The sequence below is a fragment of the Corythoichthys intestinalis genome, chromosome 14, assembly GCF_030265065.1.
Source record: "Corythoichthys intestinalis isolate RoL2023-P3 chromosome 14, ASM3026506v1, whole genome shotgun sequence".
Taxonomy (NCBI): Eukaryota; Metazoa; Chordata; class Actinopteri; order Syngnathiformes; family Syngnathidae; genus Corythoichthys; species Corythoichthys intestinalis.
The window spans coordinates 33,604,496-33,632,226 of NC_080408.1; the positions used below are offsets into that span (position 1 = coordinate 33,604,496).

General features: G+C 38.9%; 1 protein-coding gene and 1 long non-coding RNA gene across 2 annotated transcripts; one reads left to right on the plus strand and one right to left on the minus strand.

Moving 5' to 3' along the window:
* Positions 1 to 4,832: 4,832 nt before the first annotated feature.
* Positions 4,833 to 27,535, minus strand: LOC130930217 (carboxyl-terminal PDZ ligand of neuronal nitric oxide synthase protein-like). The gene is made up of 10 exons (XM_057858010.1): positions 27,098 to 27,535; positions 26,765 to 26,836; positions 19,314 to 19,403; positions 19,181 to 19,239; positions 16,816 to 16,924; positions 11,993 to 12,122; positions 11,611 to 11,732; positions 11,233 to 11,394; positions 8,897 to 9,065; positions 4,833 to 8,792 (listed from the first exon to the last, which is right to left on the minus strand). Exons 1-10 carry the CDS (start codon positions 27,200 to 27,202, stop codon positions 8,272 to 8,274), a joined length of 1,539 nt encoding a protein of 512 aa, XP_057713993.1. The 5' UTR covers positions 27,203 to 27,535; the 3' UTR covers positions 4,833 to 8,271.
* On the plus strand, positions 11,648 to 12,866 carry LOC130930219 (uncharacterized). The gene is made up of 3 exons (XR_009067014.1): positions 11,648 to 11,697; positions 11,786 to 11,847; positions 12,060 to 12,866. It is a non-coding gene; the product is annotated as an uncharacterized LOC130930219 (long non-coding RNA).
* Positions 27,536 to 27,731: the final 196 nt, after the last annotated feature.

Genomic DNA, 27,731 nt, shown 5'->3' on the forward strand with positions numbered 1-27,731 from the left:
CACCTGCTCTGTGATAGTCTCAGGGTTCTGTTTAAAGTGCAGAGAGCATTATGAAAACCAAGGAACACACCAGGCAGGTCCGAGATACTGTTGTGGAGAAGTTTAAAGCCGGATTTGGATACAAAAAGATTTCCCAAGCTTTAAACATCTCAAGGAGCACTGTGCTAGCCATCCTATTGAAATGGAAGGAGCATCAGACCACTGCAAATCTACCAAGACCCGGCCGTCCTTCCAAACTTTCTTCTCAAACAAGGAGAAAACTGATCAGAGATGCAGCCAAGAGGCCCATGATCACTCTGGATGAACTGCAGAGATCTACAGCTGAGGTGGGAGAGTCTGTCCATGGGACAATAATCAGTCGTACACTGCACAAATCTGGCCTTTATGGAAGAGTGGCAAGAAGAAAGCCATTTCTCAAAGATATCCATAAAAAGTCTCTTTTAAAGTTTGCCACAAGCCACCTGGGAGACACACCAAACATGTGGAAAAAGGTGCTCTGGTCAGATGAAACCAAAATTGAACTTTTTGGCCACAATGCAAAACGATATGTTTGGCGTAAAGGCAACACAGCTCATCACCCTGAACACACCATCCCCACTGTCAAACATGGTGGTGGCAGCATCATGGTTTGGGCCTGCTTTTCTTCAGCAGGGACAGGAAAGATGGTTAAAATTGACGGGAAGATGGATGCAGCCAAATACAGGAACATTCTGGAAGAAAACCTGTTGGTATCTGCACAAGACCTGAGACTGGGACGGAGATTTATCTTCCAACAGGACAATGATCCAAAACATAAAGCCAAATCTACAATGGAATGGTTCAAAAATAAACGTATCCAGGTGTTAGAATGGCCAAGTCAAAGTCCAGACCTGAATCCAATCGAGAATCTGTGGAAAGAGCTGAAGACTGCTGTTCACAAACACTCTCCATCCAACCTCACTGAGCTCGAGCTGTTTTGCAAGGGAGAATGGGCAAGAATGTCAGTCTCTCGATGTGCAAAACTGATAGAAACATACCCCAAGCGACTTGCAGCTGTAATTGGAGCAAAAGGTGGCGCTACAAAGTATTAACACAAGGGGGCCGAATAATATTGCACGCCCCACTTTTCAGTTTTTTATTTGTTAAAAAAGTTTAAATTATCCAATAAATTTTGTTCCACTTCACGATTGTGTCCCACTTGTTGTTGATTCTTGACAAAAAATTAAAATTTAATATCTTTATGTCTGAAGCCTGAAATGTGGCGAAATGTTGCAAGGTTCAAGGGGGCCGAATACTTTTGCAAGGCACTGTAGGTTCGCCAGGAAGGTTCTCTACAATAGAACCTTCCTGAGAGGTCTACTGCTTTAAGATGGTGGCTGTTTACTAACGTGACTAGTTCTTTATACATGTTGCTAATGCCGCCCTGTCTGCCATTTGCATCTAGTTCTATAATATGTGATATCTACCGTAGCATCATGTGGGCGTAGTTTGAAGGCAATCGGCCACTGGAGCCACTTAGCATCGCGCTTCACAGCTCCCTTGCCTCCTCACCACTCCTGCTCTGCTCTCGTCTCTGTGAGTCAGTCTCTCTCAGACTTTTCTCGCGTCATTCAACCAACATAGTAACGTACGCCTTTCCCGCCTCAATAACGGTAACAGCGTTGCCAAGATGAGAAAAGTAATCAATTAGATTACTCACTAGTGAAAAAAATAACACCTTTAGTAACGCTGTTATATTCTAACGCCGTTATTAACAACACTGACTTTTAGTAGATGTGGAAGGAAGCTGTGATGTCGTTGTGTTTTATCTTATCACGGCCGTTGTGAATTTTTCTGCAAAGACCATGTTTGAATTTGTAGAGAAACGCTTGGTACACAAAAGTTGGTTCATCATGTAGCACATATTTTGTTTCCAGGTTCTAAGTGGTATTTCCAAGTTTTTTTCATTGCATTGACATTAAAAAAATACTTTTGTTTCCTAAAAAGTTTGGGTTTGTGGTCACGACTTTGAAATTCTTTGTTGAATTCCTTTGTTGTATTAATTAATTAAGAGAGTCAATTAAAACACTTATAAAAAAGCATTGCTTGATATATATGTAACGTGATTGCACAAATTGTATGACTTGTTTGCTTCTGAGGTTGCTGTACACAGCAAAATCTGTGGAGTTCATTTTTTCAGTCTAAATTATTTTTGAGTTGATTGGTGTTGATTTGGGTGGTCTTTTAACACTAGCGGTGTTAGAATCGCTCTTAGGGTGATTTCAATTAAGTGAGATGAACAAAGACACTTCGGCAGAGTTATATTTACTAGCAGAGTTAATCATCCACACCAAGTTTAAGTGCACGTGTCAGAAAACAAAGCAGATGCAAAGACTTGTGGGTGAAGTGACACCACGACTGTAAGTAGTGTTGTCTGTAAATAGCTGGAGTATGTTCAGTCGAAAAAATACATTATAGTGAGCCAGACTTCTTTGCAAAGGATTGCAAAGTCCCTCTGTTACCTCTCGCGAGCGCAACAGTAGGGTACAATTGCGAGTTAGACCCATGTTTTGCACAAGGTTCCCCCACTCATCCAGAATATTAACAACATCACAATGAATATTTAAAATTTAAATCTCCTATTGTAAGAAAACAAAAGGTGGTTGCACATTTTGCATGAAAAAGTTTGAATAGGAATTATTTAACTTGTTCAAGTAGTTTATTAAGTCTTACTTAAATTATCTAGGCATTTTTCATTCAACGACATAACTTAATAGTTACTTAAAGCAGTTGTTTGAAACCACTTCATATAAGGTTCTTGCATAAATACCATGTGCCATTGTTTTGAGTGTTTATTTTGGCGCATGAAGCGTAGAGCAGGAAGTACGCACGCGAGTAAGAGCATGAAGAAGAACATATTTGCATTAGTGCACACGAAGAAGAGCGCACGCACAAGCAAGAGTGCATTTGCACCCACGAAGAAGTCCCGCAGCCGAGAGAGAGAGAGAGAGAGAGAGAGAGAGAGAGAGAGAGAGAGAGAGGGGAGAAATATCAAAGCTTAGCTCGCTGTCTGGCTAGGACTCCAACGTCTTGGCGAGGACAGTACAAAGATGTATAGTACATGTTTTTGGATAGTTATTATGAGATATAGGTGGTATTTAGGGGTACTTAATTATTAATAGTTATTAATTATTGATTAATTATTAGTTAATTCTAATTTATGCGGAATTTGGGTTAGGTCGCCAGTGTAGGAATGGAACTCATTCGTAACCCGGGGACTACCTGTACATATGTACATTTTCCTCCTTATTTTAAGAATTAGTTTGACTTGAAACACGAAGAAGTGACATTTAACATATATTTTCTGCCTAACTAGGACGTAAAATCAGAAATTTTGAATATAGCTTCTAATTTTAGCAAAACTTTTACCTTTTAAGTGGTACTTTTTCATTTCGTCTGGATCCCAGCAACTCAAGTACAATGATTACAAGCCAGGAAATTTTCATTTTTTCCCCCCTGTAACATGGTCTTATGGGACTTTCCAGAATAAGAGGACATTTTGGCTTCAAAGCTATTGAAAAATGTGCCTAAAATGTTCAAAATTTCGGCTACATATTTATCAATTAAATGGGTAATAAACTATTAAAGGCTTCATTAAATCAGTTTACTGATCAATAGTAAGATTTTTATTACATGATCTATTTGGTGTTCACTACATTTGATATAATCACAGTAACAGGGTTGCAATTTTGTAAGCGTACTAATTTTAGCTTTTTCCCAGGCGTAAAAGCTGGCGGTTTAACTAGTTGTTCCCGCTGACCAAAAGGGCAAACTCATTTATATAAATAACTAAAGAAAATAATAATTGTCTTATTCTGTTGAAATGCATAACAGAGCTACATGAGGTAGAGTGACACATTAAGTCTTAACTTTTTTATACATATACTGTATGTAAAATAGAAGAGCTCGTGTTCCTTTGCGCTTATTTTTTTGGGGGAGAACTGATGATTTCAAGCCCAGCATAGTAATTCACTCCTTTTTCTACAATACGAAAAAGGTTCTGGTAACAGGGTGGCGTGGATTTATGCAACACATATTTGATAAAAGATAATTATTTGAAATAATATGTTTGTTAAAACAAATGTTCGGGTTGGTAATTACTATCGTGGGCAGAACACGAGAATGAATGGCATTACACTGATTATAGGATGTACTCCAGAAATTTTTGGTATTTTAAAAACTATTTCTAAGCATAATTTTTTTAAATTATTATTATTTTTTAAAGATTTGGTGTCAGTACATTTACTCAGAAACTGCATGTTTAAGAATTTTCTATGTGGGACGTAAAATTTCCTATAGATTATAGTCCACATAATTCAGTGGCTTCAAATGTGTTGGTATGATGAAAGAAATATGAGCAAACAGAACAAGTAACATCTGTTGACATTACGTTTATGTAATTCCCAGTCTTGCTCATATAATAAAGCATTGCACCAGCAAAAAAAAATGTCAGGGAATTAAGAGGATACACTGTAATCTCTTTCGACCATAATGATCAGTATTTTCCATCTGTCCCAACCCTCACAGCAATTCAAGCTGGAAGTTATTTTTTTGGAGACATTTCACTTAAAATGAAAAATGATAATCTAAAGTGCAGCCGCAAGGGGATGATAAGACTTGGGTTTATCCTTTCAAGTGAAACAGGCGCAGTGAGCCGCTCAACTGTTGTAGCCAAAGAGAAACATCACTGGGGTGAGGAGATGGGGGCGCATCGCATCAGTGAAAGTAGCAGGCAGCTTCTGGGGGTACGCTTACCATAACTATCAAGCTTCACACTACACATATGAGGGAATATGTTTAATTCCACAAGGCGGTACATCACTGGTGTGTTTTAAGTGCACTTTCATCTTTCAGCACACATCATGTAAACAAAATAAACTTAGATGGTGTGAGCGTATAGGGCGCTGTTGGTATAGCGGCCCATGCTGAAAATTCATCAACAATCTGTACATTTAGCATCAAAGAGAAACCTGGAGTGAATATTTGCAAGCCATTTTTGTGCGTATTTAAAAAGATCAATATTCGTCCATAGTCAAATCCAAATATTAAGTGTTAAATCTAAATGTAATCTCAATCTAAGGCTAGGTTCATACCGCAGGTCTTAATTATCAATTCCAATTTTTTGTCATGTCTGTTTTTTTTGGCGTGCCCGTTCAGACTGTTTTTGTCCATTGAGCTTGTTCAAGTATCACGCATGTGCACTAATTCGCCATCCGAGATGCACTGAGCAAACTGACCCGCATTCGCAGGAGTATCAAAACAAATGACTACACATGCTGGCTCTACGTCACTCAAGGGTGATCATATTTTGAATTCCAAAAAGAGGACTCAAAAACAGACATAAATAATCCATGTTCAGTCTTATATTCAAAGTTTATATGGATTGATAGCATGCATGCACTGTGTGTGCATGACTCACACACATACGGACAGTTTGCCCCGACTCTCGGCTGTGTAACCAATCTTGAAATATTCATTTGGAGCACATAGAGAAAACTGAACATTCTCAGGCTTCACCCCCCCCCCCCCCACACTTTATTTTTTTATGACTGTTGTCATGCCTCCTCTTCCCTGAAAGCCGCGTTCAAGCTAGGCGCTAACGCTAATGCAGAACTCCATCGCTACCGTAGCTCCCTGTCTCTCTTGCTCTTTGTTGACGTAGCTGCTGCATGGATTTCGATTTTGGGGACTTGACAGTTTTGACCACAGCCTTATTCCGGAAAAATGTGACCCAGATCAGATTTTAACCACATACGAAAGTGACCTAGCTCGGATTTGAAATGGTCCACTTTAATGCGACTTTTCCCGTTCAGACCGTCAACTTGATGCCTCATTCGAGTCGGAAAAACACGAAAAAATCAGATTCGTGCATTAAGACCAGTGGTATGAACCTAGCCTAAATTTTTTTAAAATAAAAAAAAAAATTAAACTAAATCCAGGTACCGGCATTTCCATTTGAATATCAACTAAACATTAAGTTTCACTCAAAACACTTATCTTTCGATTGTACATTTATATGTAATATTTGATTTATTGTTTTGATTTATATTTAACGTCTTGATTTATTTTTAACATTGAATTTAACATTTAATATTTGGATTTCACAATTGACTCTCAAATCTTCACACCGGATTTTAAACATTGTTCAAAGCTCAATGTGACAAAATGTTTCTGTTATTTTTATCAATAGCCGCTTTACAAACGGCACCTCACATAAAAAAAGGAGTTATAGATACAATTTGGGCATGAATACATCTCATCGTATACATTCACGAAAAGAAAAGATGTCATTCCCCGCGTTTCTAAAATGTAGAGACAAAAATCTTTGCTGAAATGTGTCACACCACAGTTTTAACCACCGTATGGTTGGTATGGCAACAACATGGAGAGCATTCGTGTCGCCACGGCAGAGAAGCCAACCTTTTTCACATTGTACACACGCATACATTACTGAACATAGATTAGAGGAACACAAAAAATTGTTGGCACAATTCGCACTTTGCAAAGCATGCGAATGCTGTGTGGAGCTGCAGTAGATCACAGAGCTGTATGGAGGCAGTTTCTTGTTACCAGCAAAACACTCTATATGCATCAAGCATGTCTGAAACCTCCATTACACAGTGCTTTAATGAATCACTGGCTGTCTGTTTAATTATATACATGCCAAAGCACAAGTGAAATCCTGCTTTTCTTCCATTCAGGTGAAGCCAAATAGCAGTAATTGCCAGTACTGCGAAGATCCTGAAAAAATATATGAATTAAATTGTACAAAATTAATAAAGGCATCTCCAAATTGTTGGCATCAAGAGCAACAGACATCCAATCCATTTGGACTGGAGGGGTGGCAGTGAATTATCATGTCTCTCAGAGAGCTCCAAGTTCAAATGGATTCATTATCTGGGTCTTTTTCAAAGACCCAGATAATGTTATTCATTTTTTTTTCTTGAATAGGATTCCTTCGGCGCGCCGCGCAGCCCAAACCGCTTGACCGATCGGCACCATTCAAGTATCGACACGTCCGGAATTTTTGCGCGACACAGGGAATTTTTCAAACGGCTCCGAAAAATTTTCCGTTGCGCCGCAAACGGCAATTTTCCAAAAAAAAAAGCAATTTTCAAAATGTATGTAGTCCTACAATTTTTGACCAAATTACATAATTTAGGTATCAAAAATTCCGGGACGGTGAGGGGCATAATAGTTGTATACAGAATTTGGAAAAAATTTACGGTTCCCCGGAAATTTGACAAAAACTTGCCCATTCATTTTCAATGAGAAAAAAAAAATTAAAAATGTATTTAGTCCTACAATTTTTGACCAAATCACACAATTTGGGCATCAAAAATTCCAGGACGGTGAGGGGCATAAATGTTATGCACAGAATTTGGAAAACATTTATGGTTCCCCGGAAATTTGCCAAAAACTTGCCGATTCATTTTGAATGGGAAAAAAGACAAGTTTCAAAGTGTATCTACTCCTTCAATTTTTGACCAAATCACACAATTTGGGCATCAAAAATTCCGGGACGGCGAGGGGAATAAAAGTGACACAGGAAATGTTTTTGAAAAAATGTACGGTTTCCCGGATATTTGACAAAAACTTGCCCATTCATTTTTAATGGGAAAAAGGAAAGTTTCAAAATGTATTTAGTCCTTTAATTTTTGACCAAATCACACAATTTTGGCATCAACAATTCCGGGAAGATGAGGGGCATAAAAGTTGTATACAGAATTTGAAAAAAAATTACGGTTCCCCAGAAATTTGCCCAAAATGTTCCTATTCATTTTTAATGAAAAAAAAACAAAAAAAACAGCGCGCTGCACAGCCCGAACCGTTTGACCGAACGGCACTGTTCCAAGTATCGGCAGGATCGGAATTTTCGTGTGACGCAAGGAATTTTTCAAACGGCCCCGAAAATCTTTCTGTTCGCCTGTAAACGGCAATTTTCCGGAAAAAAAAAAAAAAAGGTTTCAAAATGTATCTAGTTGCCTAACGCTGTCATTGGCAACCCATATGTGGAGATGAAACATAACAAACAAACAAAAAGTTTTCTCATAAGCATCTGCTGTGGTTCAAACGATGCAATTCTTGCTACTTCGATTACATTGATTATTTAACATGCAAGTGCGATTTCACGTCCGCTTTGCCATAACATTCGCAATTTTCGACGTTTTGTAAGTCACAAAAAGCATGAAACTGGACCGACCCGGTGGAAAAAGTATCTTTTTAAGATTCGGTTGGTGCAGCACTGCACTTCTATACGGCCATCTCATCTCCTAAACAGTCTGGCAAACTCTCAGTATTCAACACATTAAAGAGGCGAGCGGTACCATCTAGCCCAGCTCCCTCTCCATGTCCCCAACTGTCCCGGTCGTCGCTCTCATCCGTGTTGGATTCATACTCTGATCCGATTCCTGATTCCCTGAACCGGAGCAGCTCCAGAGCTCCCAGGACCGGCTCACCCTGAGGTGAACTGTCATCTTGTGGGCCGTCGCTGGGCATCTCGCCGGTTCCAGGGCTTTGCTCACGGCCTTCCGGAACTCGCGTAGAGAACCGGAAGCACTCCAGACGAACCGCGTTGCCGCCAAGGTTCAGGGGGCTGGTCTCGGCGCCTGTCGTGCTGGAAGAGCAGGAGACCCAAGCACTGTCGCTGATCTGTTGCTGGGATAGAGACGCTGAAGAGGGCCCTGTAGAGGGGGATGGGGTGAGGGGTTCACTGGGCGTGCTGGGGGGTCGTGCACGAAAAGTGATCTCTAGAAGACTGTCCTGGGAGCCCACTGAGGACACAAAAGAATGAAAAAAAATGAGCTGTGAGAATTAAATTTGCAAAGTTCCATAAGTCGGGAAACTCCAAAGTAGCATTGCAGTCTATTCCACTCACTGGATGTTAAATGGCCACCCGTTTTAAGCTCGAGTTCTTGGATCTGTTTGACCAGCAAGGAAATGTGTTGCAGCAAGTCTGTGTTCTGTTGCAACAGCCTCTGCACTCTCATTTGGGCCTCACTTCGGGCGCACACCTCCACGGACAGCTGGCCCCGTAGCACATGCACCTGAGAAAATCCAAAATGTGTTTTAGGTTCATCCTGAAATTGAGCCCATATGCCGAATATACTGCATAATTCACAAGAATCTGTCTGTAAGTCTGGAATCAAAGCGTTCAAATTAATTTGAAGCCTTCAAAGGAGTCAAGATTATTATTGTCACTGCACTGTAGAATTTTTTTCAAGCTGAGGAGATACTCGTGATAAAGTATTTTTTGTAACAAAATTTTAGAGCATTGCTTTCGCTTATGATGTAGTATTTTTTTCCTTTTACAAATATTTTAGAGCAGTCTTTTCTCTTATTTGTTTACATTGTTGAATGCTGTATGAAGATAAATTTTATTGGGTGGACTCAGGGAACTGGTGGGAGGAAATGGAATACACTTATATAATATTGAATTCACAAAAATTTCCTAACTATTTATTATTTCATATGTGCAATATCAACACCTGTGAGCAACATGTACTGAGTGCATTCATTGCGATATTCAATATTGTCATCATTTTTACTTCTTTTGTCCTATTTCGTCTTTGTGTAGCAACCGCCGTCTTCATTACCAGACCCTCGATACGTAATGTAAACCTTACTTTTCGAGGCTGTGAGTTGATCGGGTTACAGTTTCTTTGTGTAGATTATATTTACTCTGTCTTCTCTACTATAATGAGGACCAACACGGTAGGACAGTATAACCCAGAAACGTCAACGGCACGACACCGTGGCCGTCGCGAGAAAGCAGTGAAACGCGGGCGTTAAAGTCAATCAGCCAATGCACCAGTCGCAGTGCGGCCGCGTATTAGACGCATCCCAGAAGTGGCTCAACAGACGCACGCAAAAAAAAACCGAGTTTATTATTTAACGCAAGACGCGACCCTCCTGCGTCAATACTACTACCGGTAGCTAGGATCGGGCCGACCGGAAGTCACTCGTATAAAAATACGGTGGATCCGGTCGATTTTCAAACTAATATGCAATCGTAACCCACTTTTTGAGTACACCAGATCTCTTGAGTGGTAGATCGGGGCACATTTGACCTGTCTTTGTTGATTTACTGCTGTCTTCTCTGCTATAATAATAACCAACACGGCCCCGTGTTCAATACAAAACCCTCCTACCACAACAAAACAAGTAAATAATAAGAAATATGAAAAAAAAAAAGATTCATTGAGACATTTCCTTTGTAAAATACATGTTAAAATCTTTGTCATTGGGATTGCTTTTCTTTTTAGCGCAGGACTTCTTTTTTCTTCTTTCTTTCAGAAAGAAAGCTGACCAATACGCGGGGTCTGAAAGGCAATTTGTTGTTGGATTATCTTTAAATACCCGCTACTTTTTTTTTTTTTTTTTTTACAGAATTCTAGCTTTGTATAGGCTAATGTTCCTATTGTTGAAAGCCCCAAGGTGTGTAATAAACAATTAGCACATTTATATTTTGCAATTTGTTTTCTTACTGTACCGAAAATGAACCGAACCGTGACCTCAAAACCGAGGTACGTACCGAACCGAGATTTTTGTGTATCGTTACACCCAAAGTATGTGTATTTTATATATATATATACATATACATATATATACATATATATATATATATATATATATATATATATATATATATATATATATATATATATATATATATATATATATATATATGTGTATTACAATAATAATAATAATACATACTTTTTTTCGCACCTGGATATACACCAATAAATACGCAAATAATGCACAATGAAGAGGGAAAAAAAACCATATACCGGTGTATGTTGCACTGGAGTATAAGTCGCATTTTTGCAGGATGATTTTGTAATTTATCATAAACGAAGTAATAATGTACTGTATAATCTAAACAACAGGCTAAGTAAGCCTCTATTAGCAAAACATATTATGTTTTTTTGATTACTATAGCCTTAAAAACACAACATTGACGGTCAGAATGGGAAAAAAAAAACATAAGTTGCACTTGAGTATAAATTGCAGGCCCGCCAAGCGAAAAAAGTGTGACTCGTAATCCGCAAAATACAGTATTTTTGTTTTAAGAGTATGCTGACTGGAGGACGACTACTTTGCATGTGATTTAATTAATTTACCGTTTGACCAGTAGGATGTACAATATCTTGCGACTGCATAAGATAGGTATTCACACATTCTAGTATCTATAACTCACTGCCAGAGTACCTGGGCTGATGCTGCCAATGCCTGTTGCTCCTGCTGCTCTAGCTGTTTCTGCAAGAGTTGAACCTGGTGGTCTGAAGCGCAGTGAGCCTCTGCGGCTGACTTCGCCTCAACAGAAGCTTTACTCGCTGGAGAGCTCAGCAGAAGAGAGCCACCGCTGGAGCCCTGCAGTGGAGACGACATTACCTGACAGACTGCTGAGATGGAAATAAATTTTTTGGTGATCAGATAAAATGTCTGGTGGTTGTAAATTGTCTGAAAACATTCGTAAATGTCACTGGGGAGGGGATGGTCTCATTTGTGTGCAAAAGCCCTCCTGTTGTTTGAATGGAATAACAACTAGTGGCACTAAAATGATCAAGTATAATTTACAATCTCTACCTTCCTATTATTACCAAGGACCTTTTTGTTCCTCTCCAGGTCTGATGAAGTGTTGCACTCGATACTCTCCTCTGTTGTGGCTTCAAGGTCGGTCTCCTCTGACAAAGCCAACCTCTTATCAGCTGTGGAGAAAGCAGAGGTGCAGCGGGGGCGTTTAATGCCTTTTTTTTGACAGCGTGCAGCTCATCTACAGGGCATCGTAGCGTGATCAATAAAGTGCAGCTACAGCACTGCAAGGTAATGAAAACTATCATTTCAAGAAAGTGACATATTGTGTGTTTTGTTTTCTGAAGATGCTTGAGGAGGCAAAAAAGGGAGGTTAGTGAGGCATATGGAAAGCAAGGGAAATTTGTGACAGGAGAAAAGGCTGTTTATGATTCACCTGGCATTCCCTCCAGCTGCTTCTCCTTTCCCTCTTCATCTTCTTGCTCGTCTGTTTTCTTCTGCAGGGTCAGCTGGTGACACACATCAAACGCTTGACCTACTGTCCGCACAATCCGCATGGCTTGTGACTGCAAAGGGAGACAAGAACGTTTGTTTTTCGGCTGCGGACTGGAAGGAAAGGGAGCCGGTGGGAAGAAAATGAGGTGGAATAGGAGAAAGGATTGCTCAGGGGGTTGTTTGACATAACTCATGAGTGGCGGCGGGAGCGAACAGGGGAAAGCTTCGATTGCTCTGTATTGATTCTGCTGCTATAGTGATGAATTGGCCAATTACAACCGAAAGTCAAGATTCTATGAAAGGAAGTAAAAAAATAAAATCAAATGCTTTTTTTGCTGCATAATTAAAAAAAAGGTTCCTACTTGTCTTAACTCATTGGCTCCCAATGATGGCACTAGACGTCCAATCCATTTAGACTGGGAGATGCTGGCAGCAAAGGATAGCCAGCCTTTCGAATCAAATGGACTGGATTTCTAGCGCCATCAATTGTAGCCAATGATTTGATAATCTCTGTCATACAGTTGAACAATTACAATATATCACACTTTTACATTTTACTTCCTATAACGTCTCCTTTAAGTAATCACTAGTATCATAAATAGGTGTCACCGGAATCAACAGCAACTGGGAGAAAGACATACTGTAGAAAGAATGGTAAAAAATACACATTCACAGCAGCCTTTTGCTTTACATTCCTGCTTTTTTCCCTAAATACCTTACTTTGCTTGGTTTACAAGGAGCATAATAACTGATTTCTCAATTATGTGAATGTTGAAAATTCTATCACTTGTGAGAAACAAATGAAACCAAATGAATTGCACAACATGGGTGCAGAGCAGAGCCGCTCATTTGTGTGTCTTTTTTCAGAGGTTTTTGTAAATTTGATATGAAAAAAGGGAAAACTAAACAAAATAGCTAAGTACTCAAAGGGACAAACAATCAATCCCTTTCTCATGTGCATCACAGCGATACCCATCGTGTTATATAAATTGAAATAATACTTCATTACATTGTTCTGATGTGTCATAGTTGAGAATAACAAAAATAAAAGCCTTTATTTCCAGGAAGTGGCCTTGCATAGTGTGGATAGATGTTTCAGCAAGACCTGTACGGTTTTGCCAATGAAATGAGAGTATCCCACATTGCTCGCCCTTCCTTGAGGGTCGTGACATAATTAATACTCATTGTCTCATGCACTTCTCTATCAATACAATGGTTGAGTTTTGATCACAGCAAGTAATTTGCAAAACCTAAAATTTGAATACAAAAACAGGCAATGTAAATGCTTGAATTCTGAAAAATCACTCAAATATTGCAAACATGATCACTTAGATGAGGTGGTTTTTCCAGACTTTTCTCAAATTTACATGCCACAGATGAAGCCAGTCGTACCCAGACATACCCAGTTAAGTATAATTCTTGTTGACTAACACGATGTATTACAAGCAAACAGAAAGTGAAATGAGAGAGAATGCGGTAAACCAAGGCATTTTCTCTGAAGCAAGTGGAAAATTTTGAATTAGAATAAAATCTTTAAAAGTGGAGCTAGAGGGACGGCAAAGCAGGAAGACAACGTGTGTCGCTAACGGGCGCTGCGGGCACAGTGTTTGGGGTGGGCCTTAGGAAGGGCCTGGCAGGGGTCTAATGTCACTGGCTCCGCCCAGGTGAACTGACACCCATCAACATTTGAATATTTAAATACTTGGAGCAAAGGTCTTACAGTGTTATGAAAAAGTATCTGAACCTTTTGGAATTTCTTACATTTCGGCCTAAAATCATCATCAATTGTGATCTGATCATTGTCAAAATTACACAGATGAAAAATAGTGCCTGCTTTAACTAAAACCACCCAAACATTTATAGCTTTTCATATTTTAATAAAGATAGTATGCAAACAATGACAGAAGGAGGAAAAATAAATAAGTGAACCATCACATTTAATATTTTGTGGCCCCCCCTTTGGCAGCAATAACTTCAACCAGACGCTTCCTGTAGCTGCAGATCAGTCTGGCACATCGATCAGGACTAATCTTGGCCCATTTTTCTCTACAAAACTGCTGTAGTTTTGTCAGATTCCTGGGATGTCTGGAATGAATCGCTGTCTTCAGGTCATGCCGCAGCATCTCAATGGGGTTGATGTCTGGACTTTGGCATGGCCACTCCAGAACGCACCATTCTGAAGTTGATTTCCTTGTGTGTTTTGGATCATTGTCTTGTTCCATCCATCCATCCATCCATCCATCCATCCATCCATCCATCCATCCATCCATCCATCCATCCATCCATCCATCCATCCATCCATCCATCCATCCATCCATCCATCCATCCATCCATCCATCCATCCATCCATCCATCCATCCATCCATCCATCCATCCATCCATCCATCCATCCTCTTTTTAGCTTCAACTGTCTGACAGACAGCCTCAGGTTTTCCTACAAAACATCGTGATAAACTTTTAAATTCATTCTTCCATTAATGATTGCAAGTTGTCCAGGCCAGCAAAACTGCCCTAAATCATGATGCTCCCTCCACCATGCTTCACGGTAGGGATGTGGTGTTTGATGTTGGTGAGCTGTTCCATTTTTTCCTCCACACATGACATTGTGTGTTACTCCCAAACAATACAACTGTGGTTTCATAAGTTCACAAAATATTTTGCCAAAACTTCTGTGAAGTGTCCAAGTGCCTTTTTGTGAACATTAAACAAGCAACAATGTTCTTTTTAGACAGCAGTGGCGTCCTCTGTGGAGTCTTCCCATGAACACCATTCTTGGCCATAGTTTTACATATAATTGATGTGTGCACAGAGATATAGGGATGTGCCAGTGATTTCTGTAAGTCTTTAGCAGACCCTCTAGGGTTCTTTTTTTCCTCTCTGAGTATTTTACGATGAACTCTTGGATGACCACTCCTTGGGAGAAAAGCAAAAGTGCCAGACTCTCCATTTGTGGACAACTTCTCTGACTATCGATTGATGAACATCCAGACTTTTAGAGATGGTTTTGTATCCTTTCCCAGCTTTATACAAATCAACAATCCTTGATCGCATGTCTTCAGACTGCTGTTTTGACCGAGCCAGGATGCACATCAGACAATGCTTCTCATCAAGACATTTCTTACCAGGTGTGTGTTTAATAGTGGGCAGGGCAGCTTTAAACCACTCATCAATTGCCACGTTTACATGGAGCCAAATATTCCAATTACAATCGGAATATTTGTTCAAACCGAATAAATGTGTTCCATATAAACACCCCATTCGGAATGAACAGGCCCAAACCGAATGGAATTTCATTCCGATTCACAGGGGTGGAATATTCCTTTTCCCAAACCGATTAGAAGTAAAATTATATCATGTAAACAGGGAAGCGGAATGGTGTCTGGTTGCGTTCTTTCTGCACATGCTCTGTACTGACGTGGTGACGTCACTTGGTGACGTAAGTAACGTCACTTGCAACATGGCTTCCAAGCACAGCGCACCTAATTGGAGTCCGGCGGAAAGATTGTATTTAATTCAAACTTTAAAAGAATTGAATATAATTGCTCGCTTAGACGGGCGTAAAACGAGGAACAGTGAACTATTTAAAAAAGTTCACGAGAGGTTACATGAAGCCGGAATAGACCGGAGCGTTGACCAGATTAGAAACCGGTGGAAAACCGGCTACTACAAGGGAAAAGAGCAAAACAGCAGAAGCGGATACGACCCTACAAACACAACAAGTGGGTTAAAGTTAAAACAGCAGCACTCCGATGATCGATCTCCATGTTTTGCAACGTGAGGCTTTGTTTTGATTAATCTGCGCATGTCAGACGGCAGTTGTCAAACGTCCTTTCGGAATAAAGGCAGTCACATGTAAACGCTGGATCGGAATAGATGAAGTGACATGTAAACAGCTGATCTGAAATTTCCATTCGGAATGATTTGAATCGGTATGAATAAAAGTCAGCATGTAAACGTGGCTAATGATTGGGCACACACCTGACTTAAAATGTATAGTAAAATTGGTTTCAATTGCTCTTTAAGTCTCTTTAGGCAGAGGGTTCACTTATTTATCCCCCCACCCCCCCCTCTGTCATTGTTTTCATGCTATCCTCATTAAAATATGAAAAACCTATAAATGTTTGGGTGGTTTTAGTTAAAGCAGACACAGTTCTTTCAGCTGTGTGATTTTGACAAAGATAAGATCACATTTGATGGTGATTTTATGCAGAAATGTGAGAAATTCCAAAAGGTTCAGATACATTTTCATACCACTGTATACTGTATACTCGGTGTTGCCTGTCTCGATGAAATGATTTGATATCTATTGCCTTATCAAATTAAAAACTACTGGCCCTCCTCCAAATAAAATAGAATACAATAAAATTGAATAGAAAGCTTTTATTGTCATTATACATAGTTCAACAAGATTAAAATCTTTGCCGTAACGTGCACCACATAAAACCAAAGTCAATGTACAATAAGGCTAATAGAAAAAAACACAATTCCCAAGACTGAAGCCAAAAGCTTCGTCAACATGGTTGATGAAAAAAATCTAATTTGCTAGACACGCACCCGCACACAAGTTTCTCTTCCAACTGGGATCATTAATATCCAGTCCCAGCAAAGTCATTGTCTGTCTCGTTTCCATGGTGAAGGTATCACAAAGAAATGATCTTTGTCTTGGAAGAATATTTAAATGGAAGTACATATGACAACACAAATGCATAGTCATAGACTGCCCCCCCTGCCGTTTCTTTCGATTTTGTGAAGAATTAAACTTACCTTCCTCTTTGACTTGAAAACATTACAGCGAAAGCTATTACTTTCTCCATCTCTTGCAATATAACTGAAGATCTTGAGGTCTTGCGCGTCATGTGAGACGTAAAAAATCCTGGTGGCAGAACAAAGTGTGGAGGTTTTCATAACTCATTCACTTCCACTGACATCGATAGTGACCATTCAGTGCTAGGCCTCCCAAGCGAAGGATAGGCAGCCCTTCTAATCAAAATGGATTGGACGTCCATTACCGTTGGGCATGTGCCGGTTACCGGTTTCGACGTTCACCGTGGTATTAAAACATCACGGTTTCAAAACCACTAAAATATTCCATCAGTACGGTATTAGCTTTTTTTTATGTCCCAAAAATGCAGCGAAATTTGGAATGTGAGCGCTCACCCCTCCCCCTCCAGTTGTTACATCCGACGTCAAGACTTGATTGCCGAGGGTGGCTGCAAATTTACGTGACCATCATCCGTCACTTTATACAAAATTGAAGGTAAGTAAACGCTGTCATTTACGTTTCCCACCAGCTACGAGATTTCTCTTCAGCGTGTTTAGTGGGTCTAGCGATGGTAAAACAAATACTAACTATAAATGCTAAATACGTAACTAGCTTCTTAACGAGCAGTGTTGTCACGGATTACCTAAAAAAGTAATTTAGTTACTGATTACTGATTACACCTCAAAAAAGTAATCTTGTTACTTTACTGATTACTTTATTATCAAAGTAAATAAGTTACTTTAAAAGTAACTTATCAGTTTTTACAGTTTTTTTTCTCCTTTTGCCGCCTCAACAAAAATGTCATCGCATGTAATTGAATTTTTGACATTAGGCTTAATCTTGGAGTTATCGAGGGTTTAATTAATCGATGGATTTGATTCCAACCACCATTGACTTAGCTTAGCCACTCTGAAGCCCTGAAACTAACAAATAACTGACAAACTGCACAGTTTCTTCAAATCAACTCCAATGACTCATTAAACCCCCGCTAAATCCAAGATCAAGCCTAATGTCGAAAAATCCGGACTTCCGCTTTAAAATAAAGGCCTAGCCGTTAAAATGTTCTCTATAAAAGTTGTAAAGCAATAAAACAAACAACAAAAATTAATGAAATGAACATGAATCCTACTAGGTATTTCATAATAGGTCAAAATCATTTTTCGAACAGATCATGTGACTACCTTAGAGACTATCCTTTGCTTTGCTTAGCCAAAACTACACCTGAGGAGGCAAGAAACCTAAAAATGTTGAGATGGAGCTTTAAAGTCAGTGAAGTGCCTGATATACCGTATTGGCCCGAATATAAGACAGCCCTGATTATAAGACGACCCCCTCTCAAGACTCAAGTTTGAAAAAGGACTTTTTGAACACCAAATTTTTATACAGAAAATAATTACAGTACATCCGAAACAAATGATTACAACAATATATTTGAGAGAAAAAGCATTATTTTGCCTCATTCAAATCTTAATATCTGAACATTTAAATATGTAAACTAAAGCGCAATCACATTCGTAAATGAATAGCTTCTGGTTTTTGAAATGTAAATAAACCAATCTATTGTGATAAAATAACAAAATTGCAATAACTGCATTAACCATCAAAATGAAGTCTAACTGTAACTGTAGTCTTGAAACAAATCTGAATAAGGAAAAACATTGCAATAAAATAATGCAAACTGGTTAAACTAAAAAGAGTAGCTGAGATCTGTCATGACAGAACATCGCTTGCTTCAATAATATCTGGCGCTGTCTAGCGTCGTGAATGGGGAGAGCAGCTGAGATCTGTCATGACAGAACATCGCTTCAATGATATTTGGCGGCATCTAGCGTCGTGAATGGGTATAATGTCTTGACCGCGAATATAAGACGACCCCCTCTTCTTCAGTGTTATTTCAATGCAAAAAACACCGTCTTATATTCGGGCCAATACGGAACATACGTATATTTTAAATTTGATTTAGAAGTGTTTTTACTTTTTTATGGAAAATAATTATAATTATGTTCTATTGTTTAGCAACTTGATCTGTGGCTCTGGGTTTAGTCTATAATTTCCATTCATTTCAATTGCATTTAAAATATTTCAATTATTTATTTTTTGGTATATTATTTATTTAAACATTAATTCATGTCGATGTTTCAATTTGCAAATATGTTATGAAGAATTAAAAAAATCCTGTTCAATAGATTTGTTTTAAACCCATACATCTCAAAATAACACATTTTAGAGCTATAATTGCAAATCGTGAAACCGCTGTATTTTTGCTTAAGGTTATTATACCGTCAAAATCTCATACTGGCATATGCCTCATTACCCTCAAAAGCAGTGGATGTTTAGCAACAAGCATCTTTTTAGTTTGGCCCCTACCTGAATATGGGATCTTGTGTCACCAAGATTGTATTTTCATCCCACGACCATCCTTTTCGCTGTCAGGACATGTAAAAATACAACACCGAGTTAGTATTTGATGCAATATTAAACAATACTGCATTGTACTGACCTTCTTTTTTCTTAGTATCACTTTGACAAAATCTGTAGAAACTACAATGTTGACCTTCTTTTTCTTGATGTTCTTCAGTTTGAATTCATACTGCGAAAAAACACAAAACAACAGTGTTCACATTTCAAGGTCAGTGAATCAAATTAAAAGAGGTTGGAAAACACATTGGTGGAGAGAGTGATGAATACCGCACACTCCCACTGAGACGGCTCTATTTACACAGTGACAGATGATATATCAGAAAAGAGAAACGGGACCATCCAGATAGTGGGACGTTTTTGATTAGTGTCCCCTCAGAGGAAATCTGTGATTGAGTAAACACGGTGCTGCTTTCAGTTTCTCCTTGTGGAAACGGTTTGAGATTTCAAATTCAAACTTGGCAGCGGGTGGTTGAGATGTTTGGCACACTTTCATCCCTCTTCATGATTAATGATAGAGCGTCCTCCGTAGACATTCCTCCCCGAGGAACCAGAGTGTATTTGAAATCACAAACCATGTTTGAAAAGATAGGATGACTAATTGATCACAAAACTCATACAAAGTCAGTTAAGGATATTCTACTTGTCATATTTGCTTTGTCCTCATGTTGAACGGACCCGTCCTGACACATTAGACCGAAAACCATCCGTCAGGATTTCAAATGAAGTCGCTGTTATTTATAGTCAGGTGGCAAGTGGCCGTGATGTCAGAGCCAATGACTCAGGAGCAATTTTATCTACTAGCCTGTGATGTGCGTGCGTAACATCCACAAGATTCAATAATACATCTTGTCATATGCTCTTACTCACCACTTATCCATCTGATAGAGGAGTGGGAATTTTTCTGACTTTACAAAGGTGAAGGATACTCATCATCTATGTGCTCGTAAATGCACACCCGGGGGTTACAAACTCATCTTTGACGCGAACCCCATCATAGTATTGGTTTCCTGTAGAAGGAAATTATGTCTGCCAACCAGGGTTGCCACGATTAACTGACTCGACAATTTTGATATTCGATTGATCTTATAGAGAATTTATTGGCCTAAAAATCATCCAGATCAATGTTCCCTCTAATTTTTCATGTGTCTGAGCAGACACACAAGCTCCCTGAGCACACTGCGGACCACAGTGAGCAACATCAGGTGTGTACCCTTGGGCCACACATCAGTATCATGCCTATTCAAAACCCTGGTCATAGCAAGTTACATGGCCTATTAAAAGAATGAAACTACAGCAGCAATTTTCATTAGTTTACTTTTAATATAATTGATTTGGCCGACGTAAGAAGAAAAAGACAAAAATCTCATTGTTCATGTGCAGTGTTGTTAATAACGGCGTTAGAATATAACAGCGTTACTAACGGCGTTATTTTCTTCGGTAGTGAGTAATCTAATTAATTACTTTTCTTACCTTGGCAACGCCGTTACCGTTACTGAGGCGGGAAAGGCGTGCATTACTACTTTGGTTGACTGACGTGAGAAAAGTCTGAGAAAGATGGACTCACGGAGACAAGAGAGCAGAGCAGGAGTGGGGAGGAGGCAAGGGAGAGTGACGCCGTTGCAAACACGATGCTACTTTGCTAGGTGGCTCCAATAATACCTGACTGTAGCCGATAGCCTACAACTACGCCCACATGATGCTTCGGTAGATATCACATATATACAGAACTAGATAAAAATGACAGACACGGCTGCATTAGCAACATGTATAATAAAGAACTAGATGCGTTAGTAAACAGCCGCCATCTTAAAGCAGTAAACTTCTCAGGAAGGCTCTGTTGTATCTAAAATGCTGCTAAAACGGCAAAATCTTGACTTAAATCAATCTTTAAATGATGAAATAGTTTTAAAACTTGTCATGTCAAAACACATGTCAAAAGTGGACAGAAGAGAACTAATGCAATAATGGGAGCAATTTTAACAACTTTAACAGTTGATTCACAACATTAAATGACTTCCACACATAGCAAAGGTTACTATCTAGTTATCCCAATATCCGCAATACCCCTGTGTCTAGTAAAGTTTAGGGTAAAGAATTGGGCTAGGGCCAGTTGTCCCAAAACCCCTTTAAACCTGTTTTTTTTTTTTTTTTTTTGAGAAAAAAAAAACGGCAATGGCAATGTGAGCGATGCGTTGCCGTATGGAACGCACCAATAGGAGTGTCGCGCTGACACATTAAAGTGGCGCCGACAGTTGTCCGAGTTGCGTTGCCAAATCGAACGCACCAATAGGAGCGTCGCAATACTGCATCGAACACACCAATAGGAGTGCCCTGCTGACACACTACTGCGGTGCTGGCAAAAGTAGTGAACCTACAATACGTTTATGTTGAATTTTATTTTGATTATTTTGATTTTCTTGAGCGCAGAGTATGTTCAAGCATTGTGTGATTGCGCACGCGCGCGGCTTAGAGGGTACATTGATCCAGCTCCTCCTCTTGTACTTTTTATATTTTTAATTTTAATTGTTTAATTTACATTTTTAATTACAAAATCAAAAAGGGTCAAATATAGTAAATTTTTTCATGATAAATTGATTTTATTTTTGTTTGTGTTGAAATGAAAACAAACAAACAAACAAACAGTTAATATCGTCTTTTAATTTTTATTAGGGCTGTCAAAATTATCGCGTTAACGGGCGGTAATTAATTTTCTTAATTAATCACGTTAAAATATTTGACGTAATTAACGCACATGCCCCGCTCAGACAGATTTAAATGACAGTAGAGTGAAATGCCCACTTGTTAATTGTGTTTTGTGGAGTTTTGCTGCCCTCTGCTGGCGCTTGGGTGCGACTGATTTTATAGGCTTCAGCACCCATGAGCATTGTGTAAGTAAGTATTGACATCAACAATGGCGGGCTACTAGTGTATTTTTTTGATCGAAAATTTTACAAATTTTATTAAAACGACAACATTGAGAGGGGTTTTAACATAAAATTTCTATAAGTTGTACTAACATTTATCTTTTAAGAACTATAAGTCTTTCTATCCATGGATTGCTTTAACAGAATGTTAATAATGTTAATGCCATCTTGTTGATTTATTGTTATAATAAACAAATAGTCCTTATGTACCGCATGTTAAATATATATATCCATCTTGTGTCTTATCTTTCCATTCCAACAATAATTTACAGAAAAATATGGCATATTTTATAGATGGTTTGAATTGCGATTAATTGCGATTAATTACGATTAATTAATTTTTAAGCTGTAATTAACTCGATAAAAATTTTTAATCGTTTGACAGCCCTAATTTTTATTTATATTTCAGTTGTCATTCATTGTTTTTTGTTGTTGTTTTTTTTCAAATTTACATTTAAAAAAAAAACAGGGAAAACAGTGAATATCCTCTTTTTTTTTTTTTTTAAACTCATTTGCTCCCCAAAACATATAAAAACGTTCTATTTTTAATTGTTTCAGTGTCCCAAAGATGTATTTATACGCCTTTTACGTTTTTTTTTTTAATCTATTTTTTTTTTAAAGAGACATCTCTGGGTTCTTATTCAATTTAGCTCCAAAGCACAAAGCTGAAAATCAATTTTAAAGCAATAAAACTGGCCACTGGATGACAGTAGCACATTTGATAAGACCCTCAACCCGATTCAATGGCAACGAACGGCAGGGCCGCACGGCGAGGGCGCTGGCGGAAGACGACCAAAAGGAGAACAAACTAGAGGATGCCCAGGATGCCAGGCGCTGGACGACCGAGCAGAACGACCGGGACCACCAGTGCAGCGGACGATGCCGTTGAGTCCGTGCATCTCCCTGAGCAGACACCGCAGAGACTCAAAAAAATCCATCTTTATGAGACAGGCGGCGATGATGGAAAAGTTTACCTGGCTGTCGTGGCCACAACAGCGTCATCTCTCAGTTAGTTATGTGTAAATAAATTGTTACTTTGCTATCAAAAGCGCTATTTGTCTTGTTGTTTATGTTATTTTGTAAAAGGAAAACATTATTCAGATGTCTGGGATGTAACTAAAGCAAAAAATAGCTGTGTTAAAGTCAAAGTTATGTTTGAAATGTATGCTTTCACAAAAAGCTCAATTTCTGTTTTTTCATCAGAAAATGGAAAATTGCTCAAACTAAGCTATTTTCTAATGCTGATTTCTAAAGAATGGAAAAAGATATGAACCTACTTTTTTCCTGCTGAAAGAAGAGAGTCTAATCTTTCTTTTGGTGGGTTCCATGTTTATATATAGCAAAAGAACAGAATTTTCTGTGGGCCTTGCAAAATCAGTCAAAATCCAGTAAAATGAAAGGGGTTGCACCGGTGAAAATGGCTGGGAGTGAATGAGTTAATGTCTCTTTTAATGAGAAAAAATGCAAAAAAGGCAAAGCCGTTAAATGTCCTTCTGACCCCTGTAATAGACCAGTAGTGGCCGCAGCATCAACGCAGTGAAGCATTGTTATTCACGTCATTTGAGTGCTGGCTTCACAACGTACGAGACCTCTGATAGTTTGTATATTGTGACTAAATATTGCCATCCAGTTTATTTGTTGAACTAAAACGAAATGTTTGAGTAGAGTTTGACCAAAGTCTGAGTAAGTTTCATGTGTGTTTTGCATGGCTATTTTGATTGGGAATGCCAGTTCTCTTTGCACTGTTGTTTAACTGTGTAAGAATAGGGCCTTATTAATACAGACTGAAGCGCTTTTCTTTTTGTGAACATTATTTATTTGGAGAGATATTAATTTTGTCATTCTTTCACTAAATTATACTTATGTTTGTTGTGAAGGACTTGAAGAAGCTTATGCCAATAAACGGCATGGTCCAATGAACGCCTGTGTCCACTCGTCTTTTGTAATATTGTGATATAGAATTATCCGAGGCACCCTGAAGTGCACGCGGCGCCAGTGTTGTTTACTCACATGATGCTTGAGTTAGTTAGAGTTACGGCCTGCCGAGAGCTGTAAGCTGTGTTAATGTTGAAGCTGAATGTGCTAATAAAGAAACAAAGTGCCAGAATGTTGCATGTGGTATACCTTTGTTAAGAAAAAGCACAAAACAAGACACCTTTCTCTGCCTCTTAGCTCTCAAGTGCGTCATTGTAATCTGTTTGAGGCAATACATGAGCGGGTCATTCCGCGCATGCGTTAAATGCGTCAGATATTTTAACGTGATTAATTTTAAAAAATTAATTCCCGCCCGTTAACGCGATAAATTTGACAGCACTACTAAATATTACTGCTTGTGAACTGATCTTAATATTGCAAACAAAAAAATTACTTAATAAAAGTAAGTGCAAAATTTTACAATGATTTTATCATGTAAATTCACCAGTAATTTTTTTTCAGTGTACATGTTAAAGTCTTTGTCATTGGGATTTCTCTTCTCTTTAGCACAGGACTTCTTTTTTCTTTCAGAAAGAAAGCTGACCAATACGCGGGGTTTAAAAGGCAAATGGATGTTGTATTTTTATCTTTAAATAACCGCTATTCTCGCACGGTCTTGCAATCCTCACGTGAACCGATCGAGCCGCTCCACACACGCTCTGCTCGTAAAACGTGTCCTATGGAAATTGAGGGCCAGCGTCAGTGGTGTGTTGAGTGCTGGCATCGCCGACGCACCGTAGACGTGCCTGGTGTGTTACCGTGGTGAGACTCTAAAATTGACGCTAGAGGCCACTGGTAGCCAATGAGTGCAATAAAAGGGTTAATTATTATTACAAATATTATTTTTAAAAGAAAAATGTCAATATTCTCTGATACCTGCAGTCCTCAATCTTTCATTGTGGACTACAGAAATATTATTTACATTATTTTTTTTGCAAGAAACAAAGTCACATTATTCACTCTCGCAAGCCACACAAGGAGGGGCGGATTTTAGGAAAATATTTATGGGGCTGCGAGTGGGGGGCAGGAACTTTTTGAGGGGTGGCAAATATTTCATAATGGTATAATACATTATTGAGTCTTTAATGCATCTTACATTTAACATAATCAGTTCCAATTTACCTAAAGAAATAAAAAATATCAATCAGGTTTTATGTGTATGACAATTCTATTGAGGACACATCAGACATTTTTAATGATTTATTTAATTTTTTTTTTTTTTTTTTTTTAAACAAAACCATATTTTGACATGATAATCATTTTGCCTTTTGATCGAATTATATTCAATTGTGCTTAACTGATATATTGATCCACATCAACTAATTGTTACACCCTTTGTAACAACATATGGCAGATGTGACTACATAATGAATCAGATTGCTATGAAATCGTATGTAGACACTACAAAGTGGCACAAGTGACATTTACAAATTGATAGAGAAACATAGTTGTATAAAGTCTTTTAATTATTATGATGATTATTATAAGCAACTGAGAAGATGAATGAATGAATATTATAAGGATACTCACAGAACCATTACTTAATTGATGGCAGTAAATGTCAAATTGACCAAGCCTTAGTATTTTTTTTCATTGGTGCTGACTGGGGAGGCTTTTCGGGTGGCAGTTGCCCCCCAATGCCACCCTGGTTGATCCACCCCTGCACACAAGATGAGCCTTGAGTTTGACTCCTGGGATAAGGACGATCCTGGCAATAGAAAATTCAGCCCTTTCTCTGACCAGGCCAGTTTGAGAAGCTTTATGGCCATCTCACCACTCATACACTTGGTACAATTGACACTGTTTGGCAAACTTCTCAAAAATCGTTTCAGGTGTTTATGCAAACCCAGGGAGAATCTAAAGGGTTGAATTGTAAGCTTTTATTACCCTACAGACGTCAGGACCTTTGATAACCTGAATTGCAGGTTGTCAATTGCTACAAGTGCAAGAATAATCAATAATTTGAAGTCTACATGGGAATGTTACCATCGATAGGATGAATTATAGTGTTCGTGTTGGAGCAATCTAACAGCAATAAAGTTCTGAACTGCAGTCGAGGAGTGAAAAACATCATATATATTCTTATCATACCTGAAACAAAATTCAGTAAAAAGAAACCAGACACCCAGAATTTTTGTGTTGTTTTAGATGAGCTGTTAACACACACTTGCATATCAACATTGAGTGCTGACAGAAATTGTTTTGTAAAAGAGTCAAATTTCCTCAACATATGTCAAATGGGCATCACTTTCTCAATGAGGATTAAGTCCTCACTGCGTGTCATCGAGGACATGACTGACCTCACTGCGACTCAATAAGTTGGATGTTAGATTAGATCTCAGACCAGCAGCCTGTAAATCCTGTCCTCTCCCTCCTACTGCAGTGAGAAGTAATTGCTCTGCAGTCACTGGGCTCGTCTGGACCGGAGCCTCGAAAGATGTTGGTTTTTCAAATGGTGTGGCAAATAAACCTCAGGCATAAAATCAGAATCCAGGTTTCATTTAATAACCCCTGGTAGAAATTAGAATTCAGCACTGCTGGATGAATTGTGAATATGGTGGCTGGCTTATTTGTTTTCTTTGCTTTTATTCGTTAAACAATCACAAATATGAAATATTTTAGAAGTTCTTACTCGGATTCTTCTCATTGCAGCAACTATTTCCATGCGGCTGCCAGGACGACCTACTTCCAAGCTGCCAATGTACTGTAAAATCCAAAAAGAAATTGATGTTAAAAGGGACAAGTCCACTTGTTACTCTACTATTGCATCAAGTCCAACTCATAATGTCACACTTAAAAGGACAAAAAATGTTGGACAGAAAAAGTGAATGATTAAATGACATCTAGGCAAAGTAAAGAAAATAGGCATTGGACTGGAACACATTAATGCACAATGGCAGTAATCTACCAAATCAGGAGTAAATGATGCAGACCTCACATGACTAAGGGTGCAATTAATACCAACCTTTGCCTCGAAGCAGACTCCATGCTGGAACACCTCCTCGTTATGCATGGGGATCCTCAAATCGAGGGAGTCATCCACCAAATTGTACTTCGTCACCCCTGGCATCGCTCATTTATCGAATGATTGCAGACTCGACACTTGTTTGGCCTCAGACACACTAAAGACGAGCACGGATGCGCATCTTTCTGCGCACTGTCACTCCCTGGAGGTCATCTGGGTCGAGCCGTATCGATGAGTTCGGGTTCCGGAGCTGATCGCTGATCGATGTGCGCAGTAGCCGAAGACCGTGCGTCCTTGTCGTAGGCACGACGGAAGATTTACGCGTCACTGTTGGTCTGTGGGTGACTGAACACGTGATGACTGTTGTTTCCTCGAAGCTCTGCATCAAGAGTCTATTTGTTTCAAATGCTCAACGTTGACAGGCAGCGAGTGCTTGCCATCCTTTGAAGTGGGTGGAAGATAAGCAAAGTGCTTCATTCGAGCAGGACTGGATTCTGTTGCTTTGACTGACATCTAGTGGCACCACTGGGAACATACTGCATCCTACAGGTGCCTTTTATAGGAGCTCTGCATACCTCCAAGCTATCTTTATAAGAGTTGAAATATATTTTTCTCCTGATGTGTGTTTTAGTAA

What these genes read in the sequence shown, in the direction of transcription:
- LOC130930217 (XM_057858010.1), bottom strand. Translation starts at nt 27,202, where the DNA reads ATGCCAGGGGTGACGAAGTACAATTTGGTGGATGACTCCCTCGATTTG. An exon ending in GAGTCTGCTTCGAGGCAAAG is followed by an intron (nt 26,837 to 27,097) that starts GTTGGTATTAAT and finishes TGGATTTTACAG; the next exon opens with TACATTGGCAGCTTGGAAGT. An exon ending in ACACAAGATCCCATATTCAG is followed by an intron (nt 16,925 to 19,180) that starts GTAGGGGCCAAA and finishes TTCTGCCACCAG; the next exon opens with GATTTTTTACGTCTCACATG.